The sequence below is a fragment of the Hibiscus syriacus genome, unplaced genomic scaffold, assembly GCF_006381635.1.
Source record: "Hibiscus syriacus cultivar Baekdansim isolate YM2019G1 unplaced genomic scaffold, ASM638163v2 tig00111569_pilon, whole genome shotgun sequence".
Classification (NCBI taxonomy): domain Eukaryota; kingdom Viridiplantae; phylum Streptophyta; class Magnoliopsida; order Malvales; family Malvaceae; genus Hibiscus; species Hibiscus syriacus.
In genome coordinates, this window is record NW_024063123.1 from 295,309 (window position 1) to 320,585 (window position 25,277).

Below are 25,277 nucleotides of genomic sequence, written 5' to 3' on the forward strand. Positions count from 1 at the left end.
CTTTGCTTGACTTTTGTATTGAAGCTCTCATATCATCAAAAAGATCAATCTCGAGACTTAACAAGGAGTAATCACTATCCAATGTAGAGTCTGATTCAGTAGATTTCCAAAACTCTTGTTCGATTCCCGGAAGTATATGTGGTACTGTTTCAGACTTCCTATATCCATTGTTTACCAAACACACCTCTTCTGGATTCAATACCCCTAAGCATTAAAAGAAAAGAGTGGAAAGTAAGTCTTAGATCTGGAAAATTATATGGTAAGACAAATATGCTATAACAAGGAACCCGAGCTTAGCAAATTGGTTCATGAAGTCACACTTTCAAAGCAGCTTGAATCCAGATTTCTGTGACTCCTTCCTTTCGAGGCTAAGCTGCTAAGGACTCATTTATACCTGGACCCTGGTGTAAATAAGTATACCTGCACTGGTGAAAAAGGCTGCATCCCAAGCTAAACTTCTCCGGGCAATGCAATCACCGATCCTACTCGCTGCCACAGATTCCGAAGGTAAACCACTTGGTTCCTTGAGTCCCTTATCTCCAGCATTAATGTTCAAAGTCTCAAACAACTCTTCAGGATCCAAAACTCCTAAGAACATGAACAAAATTTCGCAACAATAACGACAATGAAAGCGAAAAAGGCCTTCACAATGATGTTGAAATCACTCTGGAATTTTGTCAGTCATTCTGAAAGCTTAAAACCAACCTGGACTTCTGAAAAAGGCACTGTCCCAGGCCAAATTCTTGCGAATATCATACTTGGACTCGAATCCGTCAGTCTTTTTTTCTTCTTCCTTTTGTTTTAGTTCTTCTTTTGAAGCCTCAATCAGCCTGAATTCATCAATATCAATCTTTTTTCTATCGCTTGAATCCTCTTCTAAATCAATAATATTCCATCAAGAAATTGATTTAGTCAGTGAATGTACAGTAAGAAAGGAAAAGAACAATCCGATATTCAAATTAAATCTTAATAGCATTCCCAATTTTAATGGCTTAAAGTAAAATTTTCATAATAACTAGATCAAATTCAATCCTGATGCATTTTCTCTGTAGTGGAATTCGACTAAAACTTGAAGATCATCATTATATACTTTCCTTAAAATACGATAGCCTACCAAACATAAAGATTTTTTTTCTTCACAGAAAAATAGTAAAATCCAAACCTTTCAAAGCCAATAAAGAAACAGAGAATCGAAGAAAGCATGTTTAACTTTCCAGTGTTTTTTTCTCAACATCCAGACAAAGAAAATAATAAAAACTCAGAATGAATAACGTACCAGGGAATTGAAATCCATAGAAAATCTCTCTTTTGGATGACATTTTATTCTTCAAGATTACTCTATTATCTTTTCCTTTGCATTGGATTTGGAGTTGGAAGTCATATAAAGAAACTAACCGAGAAAAAGAACAGAGAGAAAGGGAGGGAAAGTGAAGAACTTTAAAATATATTTATAGAAAACGAAGATTTTGACAATTAATTTGTAATTATTATTAATTAATTTGATTAGTGTTTTGTGCATGAATTTAGATGGGAACAGTCTAATTTGTTGTCTTAAAATGGAAATATCATAAAGTCGTTTTTTATATTCAAACGCCGATGAGACATCTATAATAACTTGCTAAAGAAAAATACTCTAAAATAATAAAATTATTTATTTTTTTTAAAATGTAATTAATTTTTTCGTATGTGGAAGAAAACATTTTATGTAAAAGCTATTTTTAAAAAAAAAAAGTTCATTTAATAATAATTATAGATTGTGTGTTAAAGTTCTTAGATGTAAATTAAATTGAACATAATTTGAATTCTTAAATGAGTACTTTATTTTATTTAAAAATCATATAAAAATAAAATTATTAACACAATAACATCAATTATTATCTAAAAATGATCATTTGATAATTAAAATTATAAATATTTTATAAGAATATATATAAACAATACCAACCTTTTCTTTTCATGTATGAAGGCTAAACTTTAGTTGTTTTAATTCTTACTTTCTCTGATTTTAAATATGTAAATTTGTTCAAATCTTCATTCTTTATTTTTTTAAAACTTGAAAACTTTTCCCTTATCAAAGGGTTGTCTTATTTATTTAAACAATATTTTTAAGGCTTAATATCAAAATAAGTGTCCAAACTATACTTTTTTCCCGAATAGGTGTCTAAACTAATTAACGTTACAAACGTTACCCATTTAGTTGCTTGGGCCGGTAAAGGTGTTAATTTCCCCCATTAAATGACACGTGTCACAACCTGATAATTTTAAAATTTTATTTAAAATTAAAAAATTAAAATTATATATTTTTAACAAACAAAAAACCAAATTTTGAAATAAACCCAAAACTTTGAAAACCTTCATTTCAACCCCTAAACTCACGTCGAATGCTGCCTCTTGCCGTCAACGAAGCTCCACCCGACCTCCCCTCCCCCGCCAACCAAAACTCCCATGAAATCGTGATCGATTGACGGCCTATCGACTACAAATCAACGTTTAAAACCACCCGAATCCTAGGATTAAAATCACGATTCTACACGATTCTAACGGTCAATTGACAAAAAAAACGACGGTGTATAAGTAGGAGAATGGCAGGAACTACGTCGGTGGCGATGGTAATGGCCAAAAAGGGCGACAACGACAAATTAAGATTAGGATTTTGGATTTTAGGACTATTTTATAATATAAGAAAAGTTAATGTTTTCTTATAAATATCATAATATTTTTAATATTTTATTTTAAAAAATAAATTTCAAAATCACTAAATTGTAACACGTGTCGCTTAACGAAAAAAATTAACTTCACTGACAGGCCGAGCACCTAAACTGGTGTAACGTTAGACACATGAATGAGACGAAAATTAGTTTAAACACTTATTTGGTAAAAACGGTATGAATTGAGCACTTGTTTTGATATTAAGCATTTTTTTAATCAAAATGTTAACAAAAACATGTGTAAACCTCTTAAAACAATGGGGCCATTTAGAAGGATTTTATATTGGATTAAGCATTGGCACAACTAGCTCTCTATTAGATTTCTATTCAAGCCAAAGCCTTGCAGTCCCCCATACATCATGTTTTAGCATTCAAAATTAGGTAAATACACCATTATGCCACCCGTACTGATCATAGCAGTATTTTCCCATGCCGACTGAAATGCACGAGAAAGGGAAGGATGAAGCTGATGCTGCGGCGAAGTCGCATAATGGCTGAAAGTCAAAAACTCATCATCCGTCGCGCAGCCATATGATTCTACAATGCAATTCTCCTAGTCTTCAAGGACAGCATTCCATGGATACGTCAAATCATCTAAAAATGCTATTACATTCCACTAGTCGGAGCATGCGTGTAACGCTACACGCATGCAGCTTATAGCATAATTCAAGAAAAAACAAATCCAAGCTGAAGGGCCATCGGTTGCCTTCTTCAGTCACAAGTTGAATCAAACGCCTACCAGAGCCACACGCTGACACCTGAACCTCAGGGTATGTTCTCCCCTATATCGATTGCAAGAAATAATCAAGAATAAGATTTTACAGCTTAACAAAACAGAAGAATTTGAATTATAAAACGTCAGTCATTATGCATGATTGGTAGTTCATTTATCCAACTTCAAACCACCAGAAACTGAATAAATTATATTTTTGTACAATCCCATGATGCATCAATCCTTCAGCTTTATGCACCTTAAAAATGAGATGGTTTCAAGAAGCACTAATATAAACAATCAACTCCGACCTCACGATTAATCTATTCAAAAGAGAATAATTAAAACATTTATCCCCAACCCAACTAGCCTGGAGATCTAAACTTTGGTATCCAAAAATGTAAAATAACCTTAGGCTCTTTCAAGGAATCTGTTGGTCCGGGGCCTCCGACCTTTATGGAGTTAAAAGCTATTCTAAAGGGGTTGTTGTTCTATGCTTCTTTCGAGAGCGGATCAAGGACCGTTTGATTATTGAAAGTGACAGCAAGGTGGCAGTGGATTGGGTTAAGGAAGTTGAATTACGTCCAGATGTTTATGCTTTTATTATTAAAGACATTGTTCATAGGCTTAAAGTATTGGAAGGTGTTGTTAGATGGGTAAATAGGATAACCAATTTAGAGGCTGGTGCCTTAGCTAAAGAAGGAATAGGCTGAATTAGTGTTGTTGTTTATGGTTGTTTAGGATTATTTTCTGTTTCCCTGTTTCTGTTTGGGGTGTTTTCTAGGTTGTATATTATGTAATTTCTTATGTTGAATAAATTCCTAAGGCACTCTTTTCCTCCTTCCGCTGATTAAGGAGCTTCGCTACAAGCTCCATTAATCAAGAAGGGGGTTTTTAATGAGGCCTGAAATTCTTATAAAAAAAATGTAAAATAACAGCTGCTCCTATTCCTGCCATTTGAACTTAGTAGTGGCATACATAGTAATACAGATTTAGTTGTTTCACATCTTAAACCTATTATCTGCCCGTAAATACCAAAAATAGTAACCATACTTGTCCACTAAATGAGTTTAAGTGTAGGAGGTGAAAAGAAATTCACTGAATCTGCACTCTCATTGTCTCCATAATGGTTTGTACAAAGCCAGATTAGAGCTGTCATTATTCTAACATCATCAAGTTAAACGCTTTCATACAGATAAGAGAAGTAATACCTGAAATTTCCAAGTAAATTTTGCAGTGGAGATACTAAGTTGAATGTTCCTTGCTTCCAGCCACTTCAGGGGGAGACGACTCCATTTCAGTATTTGTAGAAACAGTTGATGTTTCCTCACCATTAGTTGTGAGAACAGTTGAAGCTTCCTCACCCAAGGTTGTCGGGATAGTCGAAGTTCCCTCGGCCAAGGTTGTCGGCATATTTGCAGATTCTTCACCAAAGGTTGTGGGACGGGTTGGAGTTTCATCACCCAAGTTTGTGGTAGTTGGAGTTTCTTCAACCAAAGTCGTCAAAATAGACGGAGTTTCTTCATGCAAGGCTGCAGGAAGCGTTGCAGCATCCTTATCCAAGGTTGCAGGAATGATTGTGGTTTCCTCAATCATCGTAGGAGTGGTCTGAGTTTCCTGACCCAAGGTTATGGGACTGGTAGGAGTTTCTTCATTGAAGGTTGGAAGCAGAGTAGGAGTTTCTTCCCTGGAAGTTGGAGGAATTGTAGGACTTTCTCCACTTGAGGTTGGAGGAATGGACCGGGTTTCTTCACTGAAAGTTTCAGGATTAGCTGGTGTCTCTTCGCCTAAGGTTCTAGGAATACTAGGGGGTTTTTCTGCCAAGGGAATGGTTGGAGTTTCTTCACTCAGGGTTCTGGGAATACTGGGGGTTTCTTCTGCCAAGGGAATGGCAGGAGTTTCTTCATCCAAGGTTCTGGGAATGCTAGGGTAGTCTTCTGCCAGGGAAATGACTGGTGTTTCTTCCGTTCTTGAAATACTAGGGGTTTCTTCGACCAGTGGAATAGTTGGCGTTTCTTCAACCAAGGTTCTGGGAATACTAGTGGTTTCATCCGCCAAGGGAATAGCTGGAGTTTCTTCACCTAAGGTTGTGGGAGTACTAGGGGTTTCTTCTGCCACAGGGATGGCTGGAGTTTCTTCACCCAAGGTTCTGGGAACACTAGGGGTTTCTTCGACCAAGGGAATAGCTGGAGTTTCTTCACCTGAGGTTCTGGGAATACTAGGATTTTCTGCTGCTAAGGTCACAGGATTGGCAGGAGTTTCTTCACCAAAAGCTGTGGGAATGCTTGAAGTTTCTTGACCTTCAGTAACGAAGTCTGAATTTTCCTCACCCAAGCTTACATTAACCATTGAAGTTTCTTGACCTTCGGTACCGAATCCTGAATTTTCCTCAACCAAGCTTACATTAACCGTTGAAGTTTCCTCTCCCAAGTTTGTGGTGATGGTTGAAGTTTCTTTGCTCAAAGTTGTGGAGAAGGGATAAGCTTCCTCAAATGTTGAAACCGTTGAGGTCTGCTCACTAACAGTTGTGACCGCTGTTGAAAATTGCTCACCTACAGTTGTAGCAACCATCAAAGTTTGGTCACCAATAGTTGTTGCAATATCCATTGTTCCCTCAACATCGGTTGTAGCAATTGGCAATGTTTCCTCATACATGCTCGTGGGGATGGGTAATGTTTCCTCATACATGCTTGTAGCAATGGGTGAAGTCTCCTCATACATGCTTGTGTCGACGTCTGACGTTTGATTGCCTAAGGTAGTCGGAATGGCCATACTGCCCTCACCAAAGGTTGACTGAAGTTCCTCATGGAAAGTTGTAGCAATAGGTAAAGTTTCCTCACCGAGGGTTGAAACCATAAATGAAGCTTCCTCGCCTATGCTTGGAGGAAAGTGTGAACCTCCATCGCCCAGGGTTGAGGCAACAAGAGCATGATCCCCACATAGAGATGAAGACATGAGTGGATTCTCCTCAGCTAGGGTTGGAGCATACAATGAAGCTTTGAATGATTCAGATACAGTGTAGTTGAGTTGATAATTTACAGCCACATGCCCAAAGATGTTGAACTTTCCAGCACTATTGTAGGCAACTTCAGCATCAGACGATCTTCTAAAAACAACTCTTGCACGGCTGGTTTCGCGATCAACTTCTGTTTCAGATTCCTTTAACGGTCCGAAGTGCTTGAACATCTTATTTAGCTTTGTCTCCGAAGGGACAGAGTTAACATCAGTGAAATTCATGACAAGTTCTGCGGGAGCCCTCTCATCAACATAGCCCGGGGGTTTCTGAGTGGTCAAATTGTTATTACCAACGGAATACCTTTTTCGAGTATTACGGCCTTTTTGAAGTGGCTTCTCTAATTGAATAGGCACTATTTGAAATCGTCCCCTTCCATTTCCATGTAACGGTTGCTCTTCAGAACCATTTTGAACTACTCTGTCAGTCCAGTAAGTATCATTCATGTCCTCAAACTCAAAAGTTTCTGGAGAACCAAAAATAGAAATGGGGGACATTTTCCTTTTGTCACCTACTTTGTCCCCAGGAGGTTGATCCACAACAATTGAATCTCTGAAGTTAGAGAAGAAGTTGGCCATTAAACTAAAAGAACTTCGCCTTGGATCGCATGCTGCCTCGCGAAGTTGTGATGACAACTCCTCTAGTGATGAGTGATTTGACATAAAACTCGTCATCTTTTGCAGTGCATCATTGAAATTCTCGATGGGAACATCAATTCCATCTGTAGAGGGATTTTCACTGCCTCCATCAATCTTCAGTAACATATCACCACTGGACTTCAGAATCGATGGAGATCCCGTCATTTGACTTGCAGCTCTGCGGATGCATTCACCAATCTTAAAGGAAGGGTTTGGGAAATGAGGTGGAGTTTGAGACACTTTGGCAAGAGAAACTGTCTTCCTCTCGTCTTGCATCGAGTCCCCAAAGGAATCAACAGCTTTTCTTTTCTTTCCAAATGATGATGAAGGAAGCTTATTAGCCATCCCGTCAGGCCCATTTTCAGCATCAGGAGAATCAAATGTCTCACCCATTAATTCAGTCAAGCTTCTTTCCTTTTTACTAGGATACAACCCATCCTTCAGATTATGCTTACGCTTAAGGTAATAGCTTCTCTTAGTTTTTGAGGTTTCCTGGCCACTGGAAATTTGCTCACCATCGGTATCCAAAGGAGTACTATGCTCAATTACCTCACCGAAATGCATTTTCTTTTCAGAATGTGAGGTATTTGTTTCATTTTCACTTAAATCTCCACAGAATTGGAATTCAGGCAGCTGATGATAACCTTTTAAACGATAGAAAGCTAACAATTGCGCTTTAGCAATCACAAGGTCAAGTCGATCACCCCCAGCAGCTGGAGAGACTGCTAATGCTTTCATATAGTTAACTAATTTATCAGGTTCGAAAGAACTAGCACTCAAAGACTTATCAACATTTCTTATACTTGATTCTTGCCGAACACCTGCATTCTCAACCTTTTGGAATTTTATTCTATCAAAAGCATCCTGAGGTATGCAAGAGCAAGCTAATCCTAACTCTGTCCGTCTAGACACTTCTTCCAAAGAACAATCGACTGCATTCTGGAATGCTTCTAAATTACTCTGCTTGTCAATCTGAGAGAAATGTGGTCGAAATGGCTTCAAAACAGAAGCTTCATTCCAAGCAAATGTCCGATCCCCGAAGTAGGCAACCAGATAGGTATCCTTTTTATGATGCTTAACCGCCTTCTCAGAAGCATCTGAAGGATCAAAGATCTGTCCTGGCCACCATGGATGGCTCCTCACCTTTCCCCAGACTAAATCAGAAACAGACAATTCGCCTTCCTCTGACGGCAGCGGGTACCTAGCTTGATGCACCTTTATTGCACTCGCAGACCTCAGAGCCATTCGTGTAACAGTATTTTCATCGAAATTGATTGGCTGTTCAGGATCAGAATCGTGTTCTTCAACTTCCATTTCTTGCAATTGGTCTAAACCATCATGTTCGTCACCAGAAACTTGTTCTTCAACATTCATATCTTGTGCTACCCTGGAATCATCCTTAGAAGCTGCATTCTCAGCTAGCAGATCTTCATTTCCCAAAGAATATGAGGAATGTACTTGGCTCGAAATATTGTTATCAGATTTTGAGGCTTCATGGTTTTCAGAGACAACACCCACTGTCTCAATTTCAACAGACTTTTCTTCCACTTTAACATCTTTATCAGCATCAAAACCATCATTTTTTGAATCAGGAACCTGCTTTTCAACATCCATTGCAGCCCCAAGACTTGAATCAACTTTTTCTGCTCCATCAATTACTGTTGCAGACTTTATGCTTCGGTCATTTCCTGAGCAAGATAAAACTTCTCCAAATCAACATTGTTGTAACCATATATATGTGCATGTGTTAGGTTACACAGTATAAAACTTCAAAGTTTTACACTTTTTGTGGATCCTTTTTTTTATAAGAATTTCAGGCCTCGTTAAAAACCCCCTTCTTGATTAATGGAGCTTGTAGGGAAGCTCCTTAATCAGCGGAAGGAGAAAAAGAGTGCCTTAGGATTTTATTGAACAATAAAATTACATAAGATACAACCAACAAAACACCCTCAACAGAAACAAATAAGCTCTAAACACCCAAACTAAAGAACACAAAATCAGCCAATTCCTTCTTTAGCTAAGGCATCAGCCTCTAAATTGGTTGTCCTATTTACCCATCTAACAACACCTTCTAATACACCTTCTAATACTTTTTGTGGATCCTTGGATTAATGAATTTAATGGGTGAGTTAAAACTTTTAAATTAAGGATAATCCACTTCTCCTCCTTTCCCGTCAAAATCTTCTCATTTCCTACTGTTAATCTCAACCATCTGTTTTCACTTATCCAACGATCCAAAAAGAGTAAAGGTCAAAAAAGAGGAGAGAGAAAGTGGAAAAGGTCAGTCTTCCTCCGGCGAGAGTTGGACTGTTTTCGTTGACAATCTTAGCAAGAGAGTTAAGGAATCTTTTTCTTAACCAGTGTCATGTGGTGCGAGTCTTCATACCAAATGTGATGAACAAACCAAAGTATCAATCTTCCATGTTCGCCTTTATTCAGTTTAGTAATGAGACAGGAATGAGGAAGGCAGTTAAAAACATGAATGGGTTGTGGATAGATGGGAGGAAAGTTTTTGTTGGAGTCGCAAAATATCAGAAAAATAGTCCAAGGGCTTCTAGTACATCTCGGTCATTAACTGTTGCTCAAGGAAAGGTCACAGAAGGGAAATTTAAGCCATGTGATGATGTCGAGATTCCGAGAAGTATAAGAGACGATAGATCATACAAAGATGTCTTGTTGCCGAGTAGCACGCAGAAGTGTCATTTGGAGCAAATGGGAATTAGAGATGATAGTTTTGACAGGGAGAGGGGGAAAAAGAATATTTGGGAAATGCATATTCCCACTCAAAGTTCAAACTGGGTGAAAAGATCTCTCACGGGTATTGTTAAACTTAATTTCGATATGGAATTGGTCCAAAGAGCATTGGCAAATGAAGGTTTTGAAGTTCAGATTGCAAGCTAGGGGTATATGTGGAATGCTTGTGTTGTTACTTTCAAATCTGAGGAATTGATGAAGGAGGCAAGGGCGAGTAAAAGTGAGGAGTTATGGTTCTGGTCCGACCGGCTGGCACTATAGGTTATGCGATAGATAAGGATAATTAATTAGTGTTGCAATATGGAGGCAGATAGGTTAGCTAAGCAGGGAATCGGATGAGTGTTGAAGGCTTAGTGTTGTTCGTTACGATAGTGTTGGTGTGGGGTTAGGCTGATGGGTGTTTTTTTCCCATCGCTTTTTGTATTATGGTCATGGTGTATTTTCGAGGGTTAGAGTGTTATGTTTATCCTGTGTTTCTCAGGATCAGGATGTTTTGTGTATCTTATGTAATTCTGGTTTTTCAATAAAATGAGGTGCTCTTTTCCTCCCTCAATCAGTTTACATCAAATGTAAACTATGAGGGAGGTTCCTAAGGAGTCCTACTATTCCTATCAAAAAAAAAATATAACACTAACTCTTAGAAAGTTAGATAAAGATAACTACTAAGTAGTTTAGTTTAAATTAACTCTTAGAAAGTTAGATAAGGATAACTACTACGTAGTTTAGTTTAAATTAAATACTTGTTCTCACCTACTATATATACATATTAAACTTGTAATCTATTGTTACTTGAATATACTACAGTGAAGTTTTTCACTTTTTCTTACCTTTGTCATTTAATTTATTTATTTTTTTTATAGAAAATTAGGCCTCATTAAAAACCCCGTTTTTCACCCTCCATGTTGTGCAAGTAACATGAAGGACGAAAAAGGGGAAAAGAGTGCCTAAAATATATTAGATGAAACAAATAGAACAACAAAAACAGACCAAAGCGTCTGCAAACACAACCCAAAAATACATAAAACTTAAACACAACAGCTAAGCATAAGAAATAAAACTCCTACACCTCAACCCAAACAGACATACGCCATAACATCACCCTATCCCATCTTTAGCTAGTTTGTCAGCTTCCCAATTTGCAGCCCTCAAAATATGCTTGAAAATGATATCCTTCCCTGACAAAAGGGAGACAATATCCTTCACCAATACTTGAAACATAGGAGTGCATAACCCCGGATTCAAGATCCACTTCAGAGCAGTGCTTGAATCTGATTCAAGAATAGTCCTTTGAAAAATAATAGAGTTTAAATCATCCAGAAGACATAACCCTCTCTTAATCGCCAATAATTCAGCCAAGATAGGAGGACCACCCCCAATACTCTCAGAAAACCAATGAAGCAACGCCCCTTTGCTGTCCCGGATCAGACCACTAATACCTCCCTTATCCCAGCCCTTAGCCATCGCTCCATCAACATTAAGCTTTAAAAAACCATCCGGAGGAGGAACCCAGCAAATTGATTTAGGAATACCATTTCCTTGTCTACCCACTAAATCAGCAAGTTTTAAATCGCCCACAAGTGAATCTAAAGGGATATTCACATCCTTGTGCTTAGCAACAAACCAGGAAGCTATTCTAAAACGAACAATAAAGAACAGTCTCACCACATCTATCTTTGCTTTATGAAAAACTACCTCGTTTCTACATTTCCACACTGACCACATCAACGCCCTTGGAATAAATTTCCATATCAAAGACTTCGGAAGTAAATCATCCCACAAATTAAAAAAGCCGATGATATTTCTAGGGATCACGAAAGATAAATTCCAACAATTCAAGAATCTAGACCACAAACTCCAGGCGACCTCACAATGCAAGAATAGATGCGAAACTGATTCCATTTCTTGACCACACAATGAACATAAAGAATCGATTATCCCTGCCACACCACGCTTCAGTAACTCCACCTTAACCGCCACTCGCTAATGAGCAACTTGCCAAATAAATGACTCCACCCGAGAAGGAGCTATCCCAACCCAAATATGCCTCTCCCATATCTCCTCCTGCTGAGTACCATCTTGATCGAGGAAAAAGTTCATGCAAGATTTAACTGACAAACAGCCTTTTCCATTCCCTGACCAAATCCAACAATCATCTACACATGGCGTAATAGGAAAATTGTTCAATAAGGACAGCAACTGTAGCAGCTGTTCAACCTCCCAATCCGCCAAATTCCTCCTCATTTGAATGTCCCACACCCAGCCTGCGCTATTATTGACCCTAAACTCCATTACTTTCCCCAACTTGTTGCTCGAGAGAACATAGAGTCTAGGAAACCTTATTTTCAAAGGTACATCACCCAGCCAAACATCATTCTAGAACTGCACAAAGTTCCCCTTCCCTGTCTTCAGACGCATATTCTTCCTAATACAATCCCCAAATACATCGGCTGTAAAGAAATTCTTCACCACACCTCTCCAAATCCAAATCCATCAGTTGTAAACGTCATTTAATTTATTTCATCACCCAATTCCTTTTTACTTCACTTTACATTAGCCCTATTTTCAACATGGTATCAGCTAAGTAACCGATCCTTCACCTAAATCTAGTCGATTTTTTTTCTTTTTACCCTAAATCTAGTCGTCGATCATGAATTCCACCAATTCTTCATCGGAGGTTACTTCGGAATTCCTCATTAATTCACCCCATTCTGATGTTTCTTCAGCCTCTATCACCTGTCATCGATTGAATGGTGACAATTATATCCCTCACTCTCAAACTACTACTCGGCCAAAGAAGGGGAGACCTTAGTGTGACTCTTGTAAGAAGGTTGGACATCTGCGGGATTCCTGTTGGAAATTACATGGCAAGCCTACTGATGGGAAGTCTTCAAAACAGCATCAACAACGTGATACTCAAGAAAATTGTGTTGTGAATACTGATTTACAAGGAAGTTTGTTTACTAAAAAACAAATGGAAGAGTTGCAGCATTTTTTTAGTCAGTTAAACACTCATTCCCAATCAGTACCTGCAGGTAAAATTCTTTCTGCTACTTTGGCTAATACATCCACCACTCCTACTTGGGTTGTGGATTCTGGTGCAAGTGATCATATGACAGGTGATCTTCGGCTCTTTAACACTTTTCATGCCGACTCGTCTATCTCTCATATTCGAACAGCTGATGGTTCTCTATCCGATGTTGCCGGTCATGGGTCTATTCGAATAAATCAGGACATTTTGTTATCTCATGTTCTTTATGTTCCCAATCTCACTTGCAATCTTATCTCCATTAGCAAGTTGTCTGCCAATTTATGCTGTATCACGAAATTTAACTCTGATTTTTGTGAATTTCAGGATTCTAGCTCGGGGAAAGTGATTGGCAGTACTAGGCTTTGTGGGGATCTTTACCTACTTCCAGCAACTTTATTTTCCCACCCATCTACTTCCTACCATGTTATATAACAATTTCCTTTACTTGAACCTTCAACCGATGTTATGTTATTGTATTTTCGTTTAGGCCATCCCAGATTCTTTTATCTTGCAAAATTATTTCCACATTTGTTTGTCAATAAGAGTCCAAAATCTTTTTCTTGTGATATTTGTCCACTTGCTAAACAAACTATGAGTGTTTATCTACCTTCTCCATATAAACCGTCCAAACCATTTACCATGATCCATAGTGATATTTGGGGACCATCTCGGGTCGCATCTTTACATGGGTTTCGGTGGTTTATTTCATTTATTGATGACCACACTCGTACTACCTGGACCTTTCTCATGAAAACCAAATCTGAAGCTTGTGAAATATTTAAATGATTCCATAAGATGGTTGAAACCCAATTTCAGTGTTCAATCCAAATGTTTCATTCTGACAATGGTAGTGAGTATTTTGCCAATGTTTTGGGTTATTTCTTTCAGGAAACCGAGATTATTCATCTTACTTTGTGCGTCAATTCTCCTCAACAAAATGGGATTGTTGAGCGAAAAAACAGACATCTTCTTGAGGTTACTCGGTCTCTACTTTTTTCCACAAATGTTCCTAACTATTTTTGGGGGGAAACCCTTTTAACTGCCACTTATTTGATTAACCGTCTCCCTAGTAAACCGTTACAATTTAAGTGTCCGAGAGATGTTTTTCTTCAGTTTTTCCCAATTTTAAATCGATGACTTTATTGTTACCTCTTAGAGTTTTTGGTTGTACTGTGTTCGTTCATAACAATATTTCTTTCAGGTCCAAATTAGATCCTCGAGCACTTCGGTGTGTGTTTCTGGGTTATTCATCGACTCAAAAGGGCTATCGGTGTTATTATCCTCGTACAAAGAAATTCTTTATTACTATGGACGTTACTTTCTTTGAAAAAACACTTTTTTTCCTTAAAACTGCTATTCAGGGGGAGTCATATAATGAATATCAGTTTATTGACTAACAACAATTGTCACTTGATTTGCAGCCAACTCTTTTTGATCAACCAACACCGTCAAACCAGTTAAACCATTCAAATAAGCCTACAAAATCGCTATAGCCAAACCAAACAACACTATTGAACCCAGAAAACGTATCCTTGCCAAACCAGTCCACCGAAACACATTTACCTTGGCATGATCAGCATATCACTTCGCCTCAAATACCTCAATCTGAGTTGCAGATTTACAAGAGACGACAAAAACCAATTTCTAAATCAATCCCTAAACCTAATCCCGAGTCTCCCACACAGTATGGACACTGTCATGAACCGAAACCGAACGAGAATCCTTTGGAGAACGAAGAAGGTAATCAGAGTTCTTCCACTGAATTAAATGCTTTAATTGATGATAATGACTTGCCGATTGCTCAAAGGAAAGGAGTAAGAAAATGCAGACATTATCCAATTGAGAGATTTGTTGCATACGGAAAGCTAATGCCTTGTTTTAAGAACTTTACAACAAGTGTAGATAGCATTACTATTCCAGAAACGGTGGAAGAAGCATTGAAAGATCTCAAGTAGAAAAAGTAGAAGAGGAATTAAAAGCACTGGAAAATAACAATACTTGGATTATAGTTGATCTTCCGAAAGATAAAAAACCAGTCGGCTGCAAATGGGTATTCACGGTAAAATACAAAGTTGATGGTAGCATTGAAAGATATAAGGCGAGATTAGTGGCGAAAGGATTCACTCAATCTTTTGAAGTTGATTATCATGAAACGTTTGCTCTGGTAGCAAAATTAAACACTGTGAGAGTGTTACTGTCATTAGCAGTTAATGAGAATTGGGTACTTCATCAGTTAGACATCAAAAACGCATTTCTAAACAGAAACTTGGAGGAGGAAGTATATATGCGAATTCCACCGGGTGTGAAGAGCGATACAGGAAAAGCATGTAGATTACTAAAGTCCTTGTATGGACTTAAGCAATCTCCAATAGCCTGGTTTGACAGATTTACAAAGGTGATTATTCAGGATGGTTACAAGCAATGTTAGTCGGATCACACTTTATTTGTCAAAACAACTTCAAACAACAAAAATGCAATTTTGATTGTCTATGTGGATGATATCATTCTAACAGATGATGATTGTATGGAGATAGAAAGATTAAAAAAGCTACTGGCGAAGGAGTTCGAAGCCAAAGACTTGGGAACTTTACGATATTTTTTAGGCATGGGGGTTGCAAGGTTAAAAGAAGGAATAGTGATCAATCAAAGGAAATATATCCTTGATCTACTATCAGAAACTGGAATGAAGGGATGTAAGCCGGCAGAAACACCCATGGAAGCAAATCTTAAGCTAAGGAGAGAAGAATTGGGAAGTCCTGTGAACAAAGAACAATACCAAAGGCTAGTAGGTAAACTAATTTATTTATCACTTACTAGACCTGATATTGCGTTCCCTGTCAGTATAGTGAGTCAATATATGAATGATCCAAGAGAATAACATTTAGAGGTGGTGAATAGAATCCTAAGATACTTGAAAATGACACCAGGACATGGGTTAATTTTTAGAAAAAGTGATGATAGAACAGTAAGAATTTTTTCGGATTCAAGCTGGGCAGGTGAATTAACGGATAGAAGATCTACAACTGGTTATTGTTCATTTGTTTGGGGAAATATGGTTACTTGGAGAAGTAAAAAACAGGCGGTGGTGTCTCGAAGTAGCGCAGAAGCAGAATTTAGAGCAATGGCACTTGGAATTTGCGAAGGAATTTGGCTTCAAAGAATGTTAACTGAGTTGGGGTTATGTGCCAACAAATGGTTTGAACTTCAAAGTGACAGTAAATCTGCAATAAGTATTGCAAAGAATCCAGTTCATCATGACCGAACAAAGCATGTGAAAATTTACAGACATTTCATCTCTGAAAAGGTGAATGGTGGAACGGTGAAACTCAATTATGTTTCAACGAAGAATCAGTTAGCAGATATTCTCACCAAAGCACTTCCAAGAATTACCTTTGATGAGATTATATCCAAGTTGGGTCTTTTCAACATTTACTCCCCAACTTGAGGGGGAGTGTAGGTTATGCGATAGATAAGGATAATTAATTAGTATTTTAATATAACACTAACTCTTAGAAAGTTAGATAAAGATAACTACTAAGTAGTTTAGTTTAAATTAACTCTTAGAAAGTTAGATAAGGATAACTACTAAGTAGTTTAGTTTAAATTAAATACTTGTTCTCATCTACTATATATACATATTAAACTTGTAATCTATTGTTACTTGAATATACTACAGTGAAGTTTTTCACTTTTTCTTACCTTTGTCATTTAATTTTTTTCATCACCCAATTCCTTTTTACTTCACTTTGCATTAGCCCTATTTTCAACAGGCACCTATGTTGAATGAAGGTGGAGTGCCAATGGCTTATTGTCTGGTTGAGTTGTATGGTGTTCCTCTACTATGTTTGCAAGAGAATTTTCTGGAGAAGTTAGCAAGAAGATGGGGCTCAATGGAGGGTATATATCATTCGAATAAAACTAGGGAAGATCTCACGACGGTAAAAATTTTGCTTAGGGTGGCAAGTCCGTTTAACGTCCCTGAAGTGTTTACTTTAGGATCATATGGAAGATCATTCAAGATGACTTCTAAGCTGGGCTTTACTTCACAGGTTTTAGATTTTTTTCTTGGCAATTTGCCGGAAAAATTTTCCGATGAAAAATGCACAGGCAATCACATGACAGAGGAGGAAGATGACAACACACAATTTTCTGACATGTCAGGTCCAGTTCGACTAGTTGAGGAAGCTCGTCAGAAAGTTGATATTTGGATTGATCAGGGAGCGTCTGTTGGGTTTGGTGTAGCAGGTAGAGAATTACAGTTTCCAATAAAAAACTTGGAAGGGAAAGGCATTAATGAAGGTGTGTCAGTTTTTCCAAGATTGGGGAGTAGTAAAAAGGGAGAATTTACTGGGCTGGGCATTAGAAATAAGGAGGAAGGAATTAGAAGCTCACAGACCCAATTAGGGAGGAGCAGTGCACTCTCATCTCCCATCAAGAGATTAATTCCTGCTGGGCCAGCAGTTAATATCTTTGGGCTTGGGTATGCAAGTCAAAAAATGATTCATAGCTCCTCAAGCAGATCAGGGGATGAAGACAAAGCTAACGACAATAAGTGTTTTATGTCAATAGAGGTTGGTAACAAGGATCCACCAGGAAATGATGTTGAATTGGGGTTTGATGAAGATTTAAAGTTGTTAACGATAAGAGTTGGTTCTCATACTCGTTCTGAAAGCTCTTTATCCATGAAAAGTGCCCCGGTTGGAAGAAAGTTTATTAAAAGTCATAAGAGAGTTTATAGTAGATCCAAGGAAAGGAATATATGGTTGGATGTATCAGGGGGGAGAGCAGTATTAAGTTGGATAGGGCTTTAATTCCAAGAGGATATCATTCTGATTTTTCGGAGGCATTAGATCATGATGCTGTTTCTATATTGTCCTCATCAGCCTTTTCTTTGCTGTTGGAGGAAGCTATGGCTACATGGGAGATCAGTAGGATTTTGGGTATATCTTTTAAGGGATAAAGGCTTGAGTGGGGCTTCCTGAGTTCGTGGGTTAATTCTGGGATTGGGTTTGGTATTATCAATTAGAAATATGATGCCAAAGTTATGTATGTTGTCTTAGAATGTTAGGGGGATGGGCAAAAAAGAAAAACAGAAAGCAGTTCAAAAAATAGTTTCTGAGAAAAAACCAACGTTTCTTTTTTTACAAGAAACAAAACTTGAGATTTTACCAAAATCTTTCTTAAGGAGAAGTGGGTTGAATAAGTTGCAAGGGGTCGTTGAGTCACCAGCAGCAGGTTCTTCAGGGGGTATTTTAAGCTGTTGGGATGATAGTTTTTTTGAGAAAGAAGATCAGTATGTTCACAGCAGGTTTATTGCTGTTTTCGGGAAGTTCAAATCCAATCAACTTAGATGTGGTTTCATAAATGTCTGTGGTGGTCCATTTGTGGAAGAAGAAAAGGTTGGGTTTTTTGAAGAACTGGGACTGTTTTTAAATGGGTTCAGCATTCCTTTTTGTGTGGGAGGGGACTTCAATGCCTATTTAATAGAAGAAGAAAAGGAGGGTCGTACTCAGAACAGGAATTCTATGGAAATCTTCAGTCTTTTTATTCAGCAAACGGGGTTAATTGATCTGCCTTTAATTGGGGGAATTTTACATGGAGCAGCAACCGGGATTATCCCACTGTTGTCAGACTTGACAGCTTTCTAGTTAATGTTAGTTTCTCTGCAGCTTTTTCTGGTATCACTCAGTCGTTATTACCTAAATCTATCTCTGATCATAATGCAATAATTCTGGAGAGTGGGGTAGACAATTGGGGGAAAAGACCTTTTAGGCTGTTTAACTATCTAATGTCTGAGGAAGGGTTTGAGGAGAAGATTACAGAGTCCATAAAGAAGTTCAAGATGGACAAGAAAAAAGCTGGTATTTTGAGTATTCTTAAGAATACAAAGGTTGCTATTAAGAGCTGGTCTGGGGATAGGAAACAATTTCCACGTGATGATATCTCTGATCTAGAAGACAAAATTCACTAGCTAGAAAATAAGTTTCAGCAAAACCAAAATTCCATAGACTATGGTAGTCCAACAGAGTTGAGGTTTTTGAGGAATGAGCTTTGGAGACTATACAGAATTGAGGAACAAATATGGTTCCAAAAGTCAAGAGAGAAGTGGGTTGAAGTTGGAGACCGAAATTCTAAATTTTTTCACACATGTGCCACCATTAGGAGGAGGATGAATTCTTGGAATGCTATTAATGTTGAAGGTGAAATTATCAAAGATCCTGTCCTTATCAAGTCAGCTGTTAGAGAGCATTTTTACAAAGCTTACAATTGTAGTTCAACTTTGGAAGTGGAGGATATAAAGTTGATTTTTCAAGAATTTCTATGGAGCAGAGTCTTATGCTAGAGAAGGAGTTTACGGAAGATGAGATTTGGGAAACCATAAACTCGTGTGATAGCAACAAAGCTCCTGGCCCAGATGGGTTGAATATGGGTTTTTTTAAGAAATTTTGGCCCTCTTTGAAAGGTGATATTCTGAATTTTTTCATAATTTTTACTTGGAAAAAGATTGGGAGAATGGAATTAATCATTCTTTCATTACTCTCATTCCAAATGGTTCTAATATTGGGGGGCTTGATGATTTCAGACCTATTAGTCTAGTAGGAGGGGTGTATAAAATTCTGTCCAAGTGTCTTTCGAGAAGGTTAAGAGGTTGCATTGATGATATTATTAGTGATTCACAATATGCTTTCATTCTGGGTAGACAAATTTTGGATTGTTCTTTTATTGCGAATGAAGGAATTGACTTGTGAAGGAAAAAGGATTAAAGAGTTGTGTGTTTAAGGTAGACTTTAAGAAGGCTTACGATACGATTGATAGGAATATTCTGTTTAAAGTCATTACTAAAATGGGGTTCGGATCGAAGTGGTGCTGCTGGATTCGGAAATGTGTTACAACAGCCTCAGTGTCTGTATTAGTTAATGGAGTACCTACGGATGAATTTGGTATGGCGAGAGGACTTAGACAGGGGTGCCCATTCTCTCCGTTGCTGTTTAATTTCGTTGGAGAGTTGCTTAACTTACTGCTGTCAAAGGCAGTAACTGAGGGTTTGTTTTATGGTCTGGTTGTTGGCAAAGATGAGACTTCTTATAATTTATCTCATCTGCAATTCGCAGATGATCTAATAATTTTCTGCTCTGCATCGAAGACACAGATTCTTAATGTTAAGAGGGTTCTACGGGTTTTCGAAGTAATGTCAGGCCTCAAACTGAATCTTACTAAAAGTAAACTATTTGGTATAAATATCAGTGAGGAAGAAGTATTGCAGTGGGCTAATGCAATTGGATGTTCAGTCGGCCATTTCCCTTCGGAATATTTGGGACTGCCGCTTGGTGTTAAGAGAAATTCTATATTGATGTGGGATCCGGCTGTGCAGAAGTTTTATAAAAAGTTAGCAGGATGGAAGGCGAAGACTCTGTCAATGGCAGGGAGAGTGGTCTTATTGAAGGTTGTTTTGTGCTCTTTACCCACCTATTTCATATCCTTGTTTAAAATTCCCTCTTCGGTGATTGTTAAACTTAATTCCATCATGGCCAGATTTCTATGGGGAGGAGGGGTAGAGGTAAAGAAAATTCACTGGATTAATTGGTCGACAGTGTGCTCTGCCAAAAGTGTTGGAGGTCTTGGTGTTTTGGATCTTAATTATATGAATAGAGCTCTCTTAGGAAAATGGCCGTGGAGGTTTGCTAATGATAGAGAGTCTGTGTGGAAGAAGGTTATCTGCTGTAAGTACAATCTGACGTTAGATCTTTGTTGTTCAAGGATAAACTTCCTGCACATGCTTCTTGGATTTGGAAATCGGTAGTTCAAAATCATTTCAAAGAGGATTAGTTTGGAGCTAAGTTTCGAAGTATGTTTAAAGTACGGGTGGGGAATAGAGCGAGCATTAGTTTTTGGTTTGATAGTTGGGCGATTGATTTCCCTCTTAAAGTAGTTTTCCCGAGACTGTTTATTCTGTCTTTAAATAGGTATGGGAAGCTTAATGAGTTTGGAGAGTTTCGGTCTTCAGTTTGGTCTTGGCATGTTCAATTGAGAAGAAATCAAGTGACTAGGAGCTCGAACAGTTTTTTGATCTTATGGCGATAATTCACAATATCACTCTTTCCCATGATTTGTTAGATGGGTTGGTTTGGAAAGGGAATGGGGAAGGTATCTATTCTGTCAAGTCTAGTGTGAAGTCTTGTTGTCCTGTTTCGACAACAGACTCCTTTTGGATGAAATATATTTGGAGAGGTTTAGTGCCTCCTAGAGTGGAGGTCTTTATGTGGCAGGTGGTGTATAATAGATTGGCAGTAAAGCAAGAATTACAAAGGAGAGGAGTTTCAGTTATTGTTGATGTTGCATGCCCGTTTTGTAAAGAGGAGGCTGAATCTTCAGCACATTTATTTTTCACTTGCACTGTGGCATGGAATCTTTGGAACAAATTTCTGAAAATTTGGGGAGTGTGTTCGGTTCTGCAGGATAATGCTCAAAGTTTTATGGTAGCTTGGGAAGAAATGGTCCTAAATTCTAAAATTTGGTCCTTTATTCCAGGAGTGGTTATATGGACGATTTGGAAAACTAGGAATGACATTGTGTTTGATGGGGGAAGGGTTGATCAGATGGAGTTATTTTTTATGGCAAGATGTAGGTTGGCTACTTGGTTCTTAGCTAAATTCAATAATGTGGCTATTTTAAAGGACTCTCTTATTTCTGATCCAACTCTTAGGGACTGTTGTTCTAATTCAAGGCTTTCGATCATCAAAAATGCCAATTGGTCTCCTCCTCCAAATTATAAAATTGAACGTCGATGCAGCAGTGAATGGAGATTGGAGGAAAAGTGGTGTTAGGGGCATTCTAAGAGTTGAGGATGGCTCGGTGATGGGTTCTTTCCAAGAGGCAGCTGGTCCAGGTCCACCTCTGTTGATTGAGATTATGGCAATAAAGAAGGGTTTATCTTTCTTCGCTTTGATTCATCAGAGGTTTAAAGAACGCTTAATTGTTGAATCAGACAGTAAACTAGCAGTGGAGTGTGTTAAAAATTATGATTGTTGTCCTTTTGTTTACAGAGCCTTTGTGAAAGACATTGTTATTTTGTTAAGAGATCTTAATGGTATTATTAGATGGGTTCCTAGATCAGCCAATGTTGAGGCTGATAGTTTAGCTAAAGCTGGTATTGGCAAGTTACACAGCTTTCTTTTAGGCTTTAGTTAGGATTCGGGTTGATTATTGTAAAGGGTGTTTTTTGTTTTTAAACATTATGTACCTTTCGGATTTTAATGAATTAAGGCACTCTTTTCCTCCTTCCGCTGATTAAGGAGCACTTTGTGCTCCATTAATCATGAAGGGGGTTTTTAACGAGGCCTACCTACTTATCAAAAAATGTGTCAATGGATCTTGCCTATATATATAATACATGATCGACTCTAGAAATTTCACCTGCATGATTTTCAGAGCTACGAGGAATATCAACTTCCATATGCCTTTGTTCAAAATCAGCACCTTGCTTGTCAGTTTCCTTGTTTGTGTTAACCTGCAGAAGAAAAAAAAAGTTAGGCTAGGTTTACACATTAGGGTTATTAACCATTGGCAGAATCAGAATTTTGAAGTACCTTCTCATCCAATCCACTTTCAACAACCGATTCAGTTGATTGATATGAATAAACCACATCTGCATGGACATTGTACAATATTTTTCAGTGCTACCCACCTACTCTCAAAACTTCATTGCTCTCCTTCAACTTGAAATTTCAAATTATGATCAAATTAACTAATTTTCATACCTTTAGCCTCGGAATGGTGAACATCTTTTGCAGTAATCTGTGTCTTCAAATCTGATGAGTTAGCATCTACACCAACATCAGCAGCTTCCTTCTTTGCGTCAGATATAGTTTCACAAGAACCATCCAGAGTATTCAAATTGTCCGCATCAATCATCATTGCAGCTTCCTCAACAACTTTAGTTTGCACCGTTGAATCTTTGGATTCAACGGATGAACATTCGACATCTTTCTGTTCTCCACGGTTTAAGTCATTACCATACAAATCACCAACTTTTTGTACCTCCAAAGTTCGATTTGCATCTCCCTCACCTTCATCCCTTCCAGCTTCACCACCAGAAACCTCACTCCTAGAACCCAAATCACCATCTTCGTCGCCTTCACTATTTAAGTTGAGCAGATTACCCTCCATAACACCGCCAGAGTCACCAGGACCATGAACCGCTTCATCATTTGAACCAGTCCCAATCATACCTCCATCTCCCCCATCAGTAGTACAAATACCATCTACATAAACATGAGAACCCAGAACTTCCACCATTATATCATCTCCATTACTAGGACCCTCTTCCCCTCCTTCCTCCATGGGAATTTGACCCTCTGTCTCAACAACAGTTTCACTAACAGTAACGAAGATTCTGTAGCAACACTCAGGGAACCGCCTTTCTCTTTAGCCTCATCCATTCAATAACCGACCTGAGTATTGTTCAAAATAATCCGGAAATTGAAATTAAAAAAAAGAAAAATAAATGATAAAATACACATTTTCATACCACATAAAATTACAGCAATAAAACAAAAGAGAAAGAAATTAAGCTATAAACTCGACAACAGTTCACTAACAACAGCTAAAAAATTCTGTAGCATTACTAATAGCCACCCTTCTCTTTAGTTTTATCCATACAATAACTAATCTGAGCATTTCTCAAAATCAATAAAAAAGAGCTCGAACATTAAAAAATTCCAATGAACGAAATGGAAAAAAAATCGATCAACTCGAACAATAAAACTTAAGATAAGGCTGACATAAGCATTAAACTGAGAAATCGCAGGGGAAATGGAAGGAACAATATATATCAAAAGATGAAATCTTCGTATCATAAATAAAAAAAAAAGATGAAAAGGTTAAGAATTTAAGTTTACCTTCGAAAGATCTCGTGTGTGGGGGCTTCGAGGGTTTGGGGTTTTGAAAGAGAGAGAGAAAGTACTTTCTTCTGTTTCGTTTGGTTTTTCGGCAAACAGAAAAGAAAAATATAGTAATATAATTCCAGTGTTCTCCAAAGAGATCCAAAGACAGTAAACGCATATTCCACTACTGTTATCATCGCACGTGGCATATTTCCGTTGGATTTTATGGGGGGCTTGATGACATTTTTTGGGTAAACTACAGAGTTTGTCACTTTTGCTTCAGTTTTATAAATATATGGTCACTCAATTCAAAACACTTAATTCGTAATCACTTTCATTTCATTTTAATTAAGATACGGCCACTTACCCTAAACGGCCATGAAAGGTTTAATGATTTGATGATGTGGCATGTTTGTTTAATTTTTGTTTTAACCCTGGAACTTTACATAAAATTTAATTATGATTTTTTTGTAAATCTAAAGCAATTCAGGGACAAGTTTGCAATTTACCGCTCTTAATATGCTTTTCTTCTTAATTTCCCCTTACACCCCATCGCCTCCTCCAACTATGGCAAAACCGCCGTCGAACATCAACTTCCTGACCATCCGAGACCAAAAAGCAACCGGGGATTGAAGTCCTAAGCTGAAGCTGTTCAAAGAACATGACTTGGACAAGTATTCTCAGTGGCAGTCTCTCGTTTTGTGCAGCATGGGTACAGGTCTCCAAGGAGAGCTTTTGGCAGTCCATCAGCATTCAGCCGGCATAGTTGTTCTCTGTCGGATTCCGACAACCGTGGGTGTGACTGCAAGTTTTGATAAACATAGGAGAAAGTTAACGTTTTAAAACAATTGTAGCAATGAAGAATTTTTGTGTATCCTTCTTTAAGATGCAACAACTGATTTTAAGAATAAGATAATATTAAGCTCCTAATAACCGGTACATACAAGGTCGGGCTTTTCGGTTAACATTGCAGACAAGAGCAATTTACGTTAAAATGCCAAATAAAATAATTCAGTGAAAGATTAGACAAAGGAAACAGATCTTATCTTTTTTTTAATTAATCACTGGTATCCGATCTATTAACCGACTAATTCATATTAAGTACTGCAGAGGTCGAGGGCAACCTCCCAACCCAATTTACTCCATTCGCAAATGTCAAGATTCGAACCTCTGACCTTACTTAAAGGACCTTGCTAGAATTCGAACACCTGATTTTACTTAACAGATATTCTCTCTTTAAAGTTATTTGATCATTCTCGAAACATATTAAAAGGGCCTCTAAACTCAACTTGGATAGAGGTTAAAACGTAACTTACGTATTTGCAGCATAAAAAACGAAGAAAACAACGTAATTAGCAATTATGTGCAGTTAGGATGGTACCTTGAGATAAATGTCTATAGCACGATATAGACCATCGTACACGGGAACTGAAGCAGCAAGAGCCTAAAACTTGGGGAGCTTCAAATGAACATCAGGGACAACCTCCGCAAGGTACCCATCAGTTAGCTTGGCTACCATTGTAAGTGGTGTTAATGACGGT

At 37.9% G+C, this 25,277-nt stretch overlaps 1 protein-coding gene and 1 long non-coding RNA gene across 2 annotated transcripts; both read right to left on the minus strand.

The window, feature by feature from the left end:
* Positions 1 to 72: 72 nt before the first annotated feature.
* Positions 73 to 758, minus strand: LOC120165101. Its single transcript, XR_005519783.1, has 3 exons — positions 706 to 758; positions 421 to 588; positions 73 to 204 (listed from the first exon to the last, which is right to left on the minus strand). It is a non-coding gene; the product is annotated as an uncharacterized LOC120165101 (long non-coding RNA).
* Positions 759 to 3,029: 2,271 nt separating this feature from the next.
* On the minus strand, positions 3,030 to 23,843 carry LOC120165089. Its single transcript, XM_039174677.1, has 8 exons — positions 23,752 to 23,843; positions 22,612 to 23,304; positions 22,441 to 22,499; positions 22,268 to 22,361; positions 5,387 to 8,759; positions 4,998 to 5,332; positions 4,632 to 4,961; positions 3,030 to 3,499 (listed from the first exon to the last, which is right to left on the minus strand). The coding sequence occupies exons 2-7, from the start codon at positions 23,192 to 23,194 to the stop codon at positions 4,666 to 4,668; spliced, it is 4,740 nt and encodes a 1,579-aa protein (XP_039030608.1). The 5' UTR covers positions 23,195 to 23,304; positions 23,752 to 23,843; the 3' UTR covers positions 3,030 to 3,499; positions 4,632 to 4,665.
* Positions 23,844 to 25,277: the final 1,434 nt, after the last annotated feature.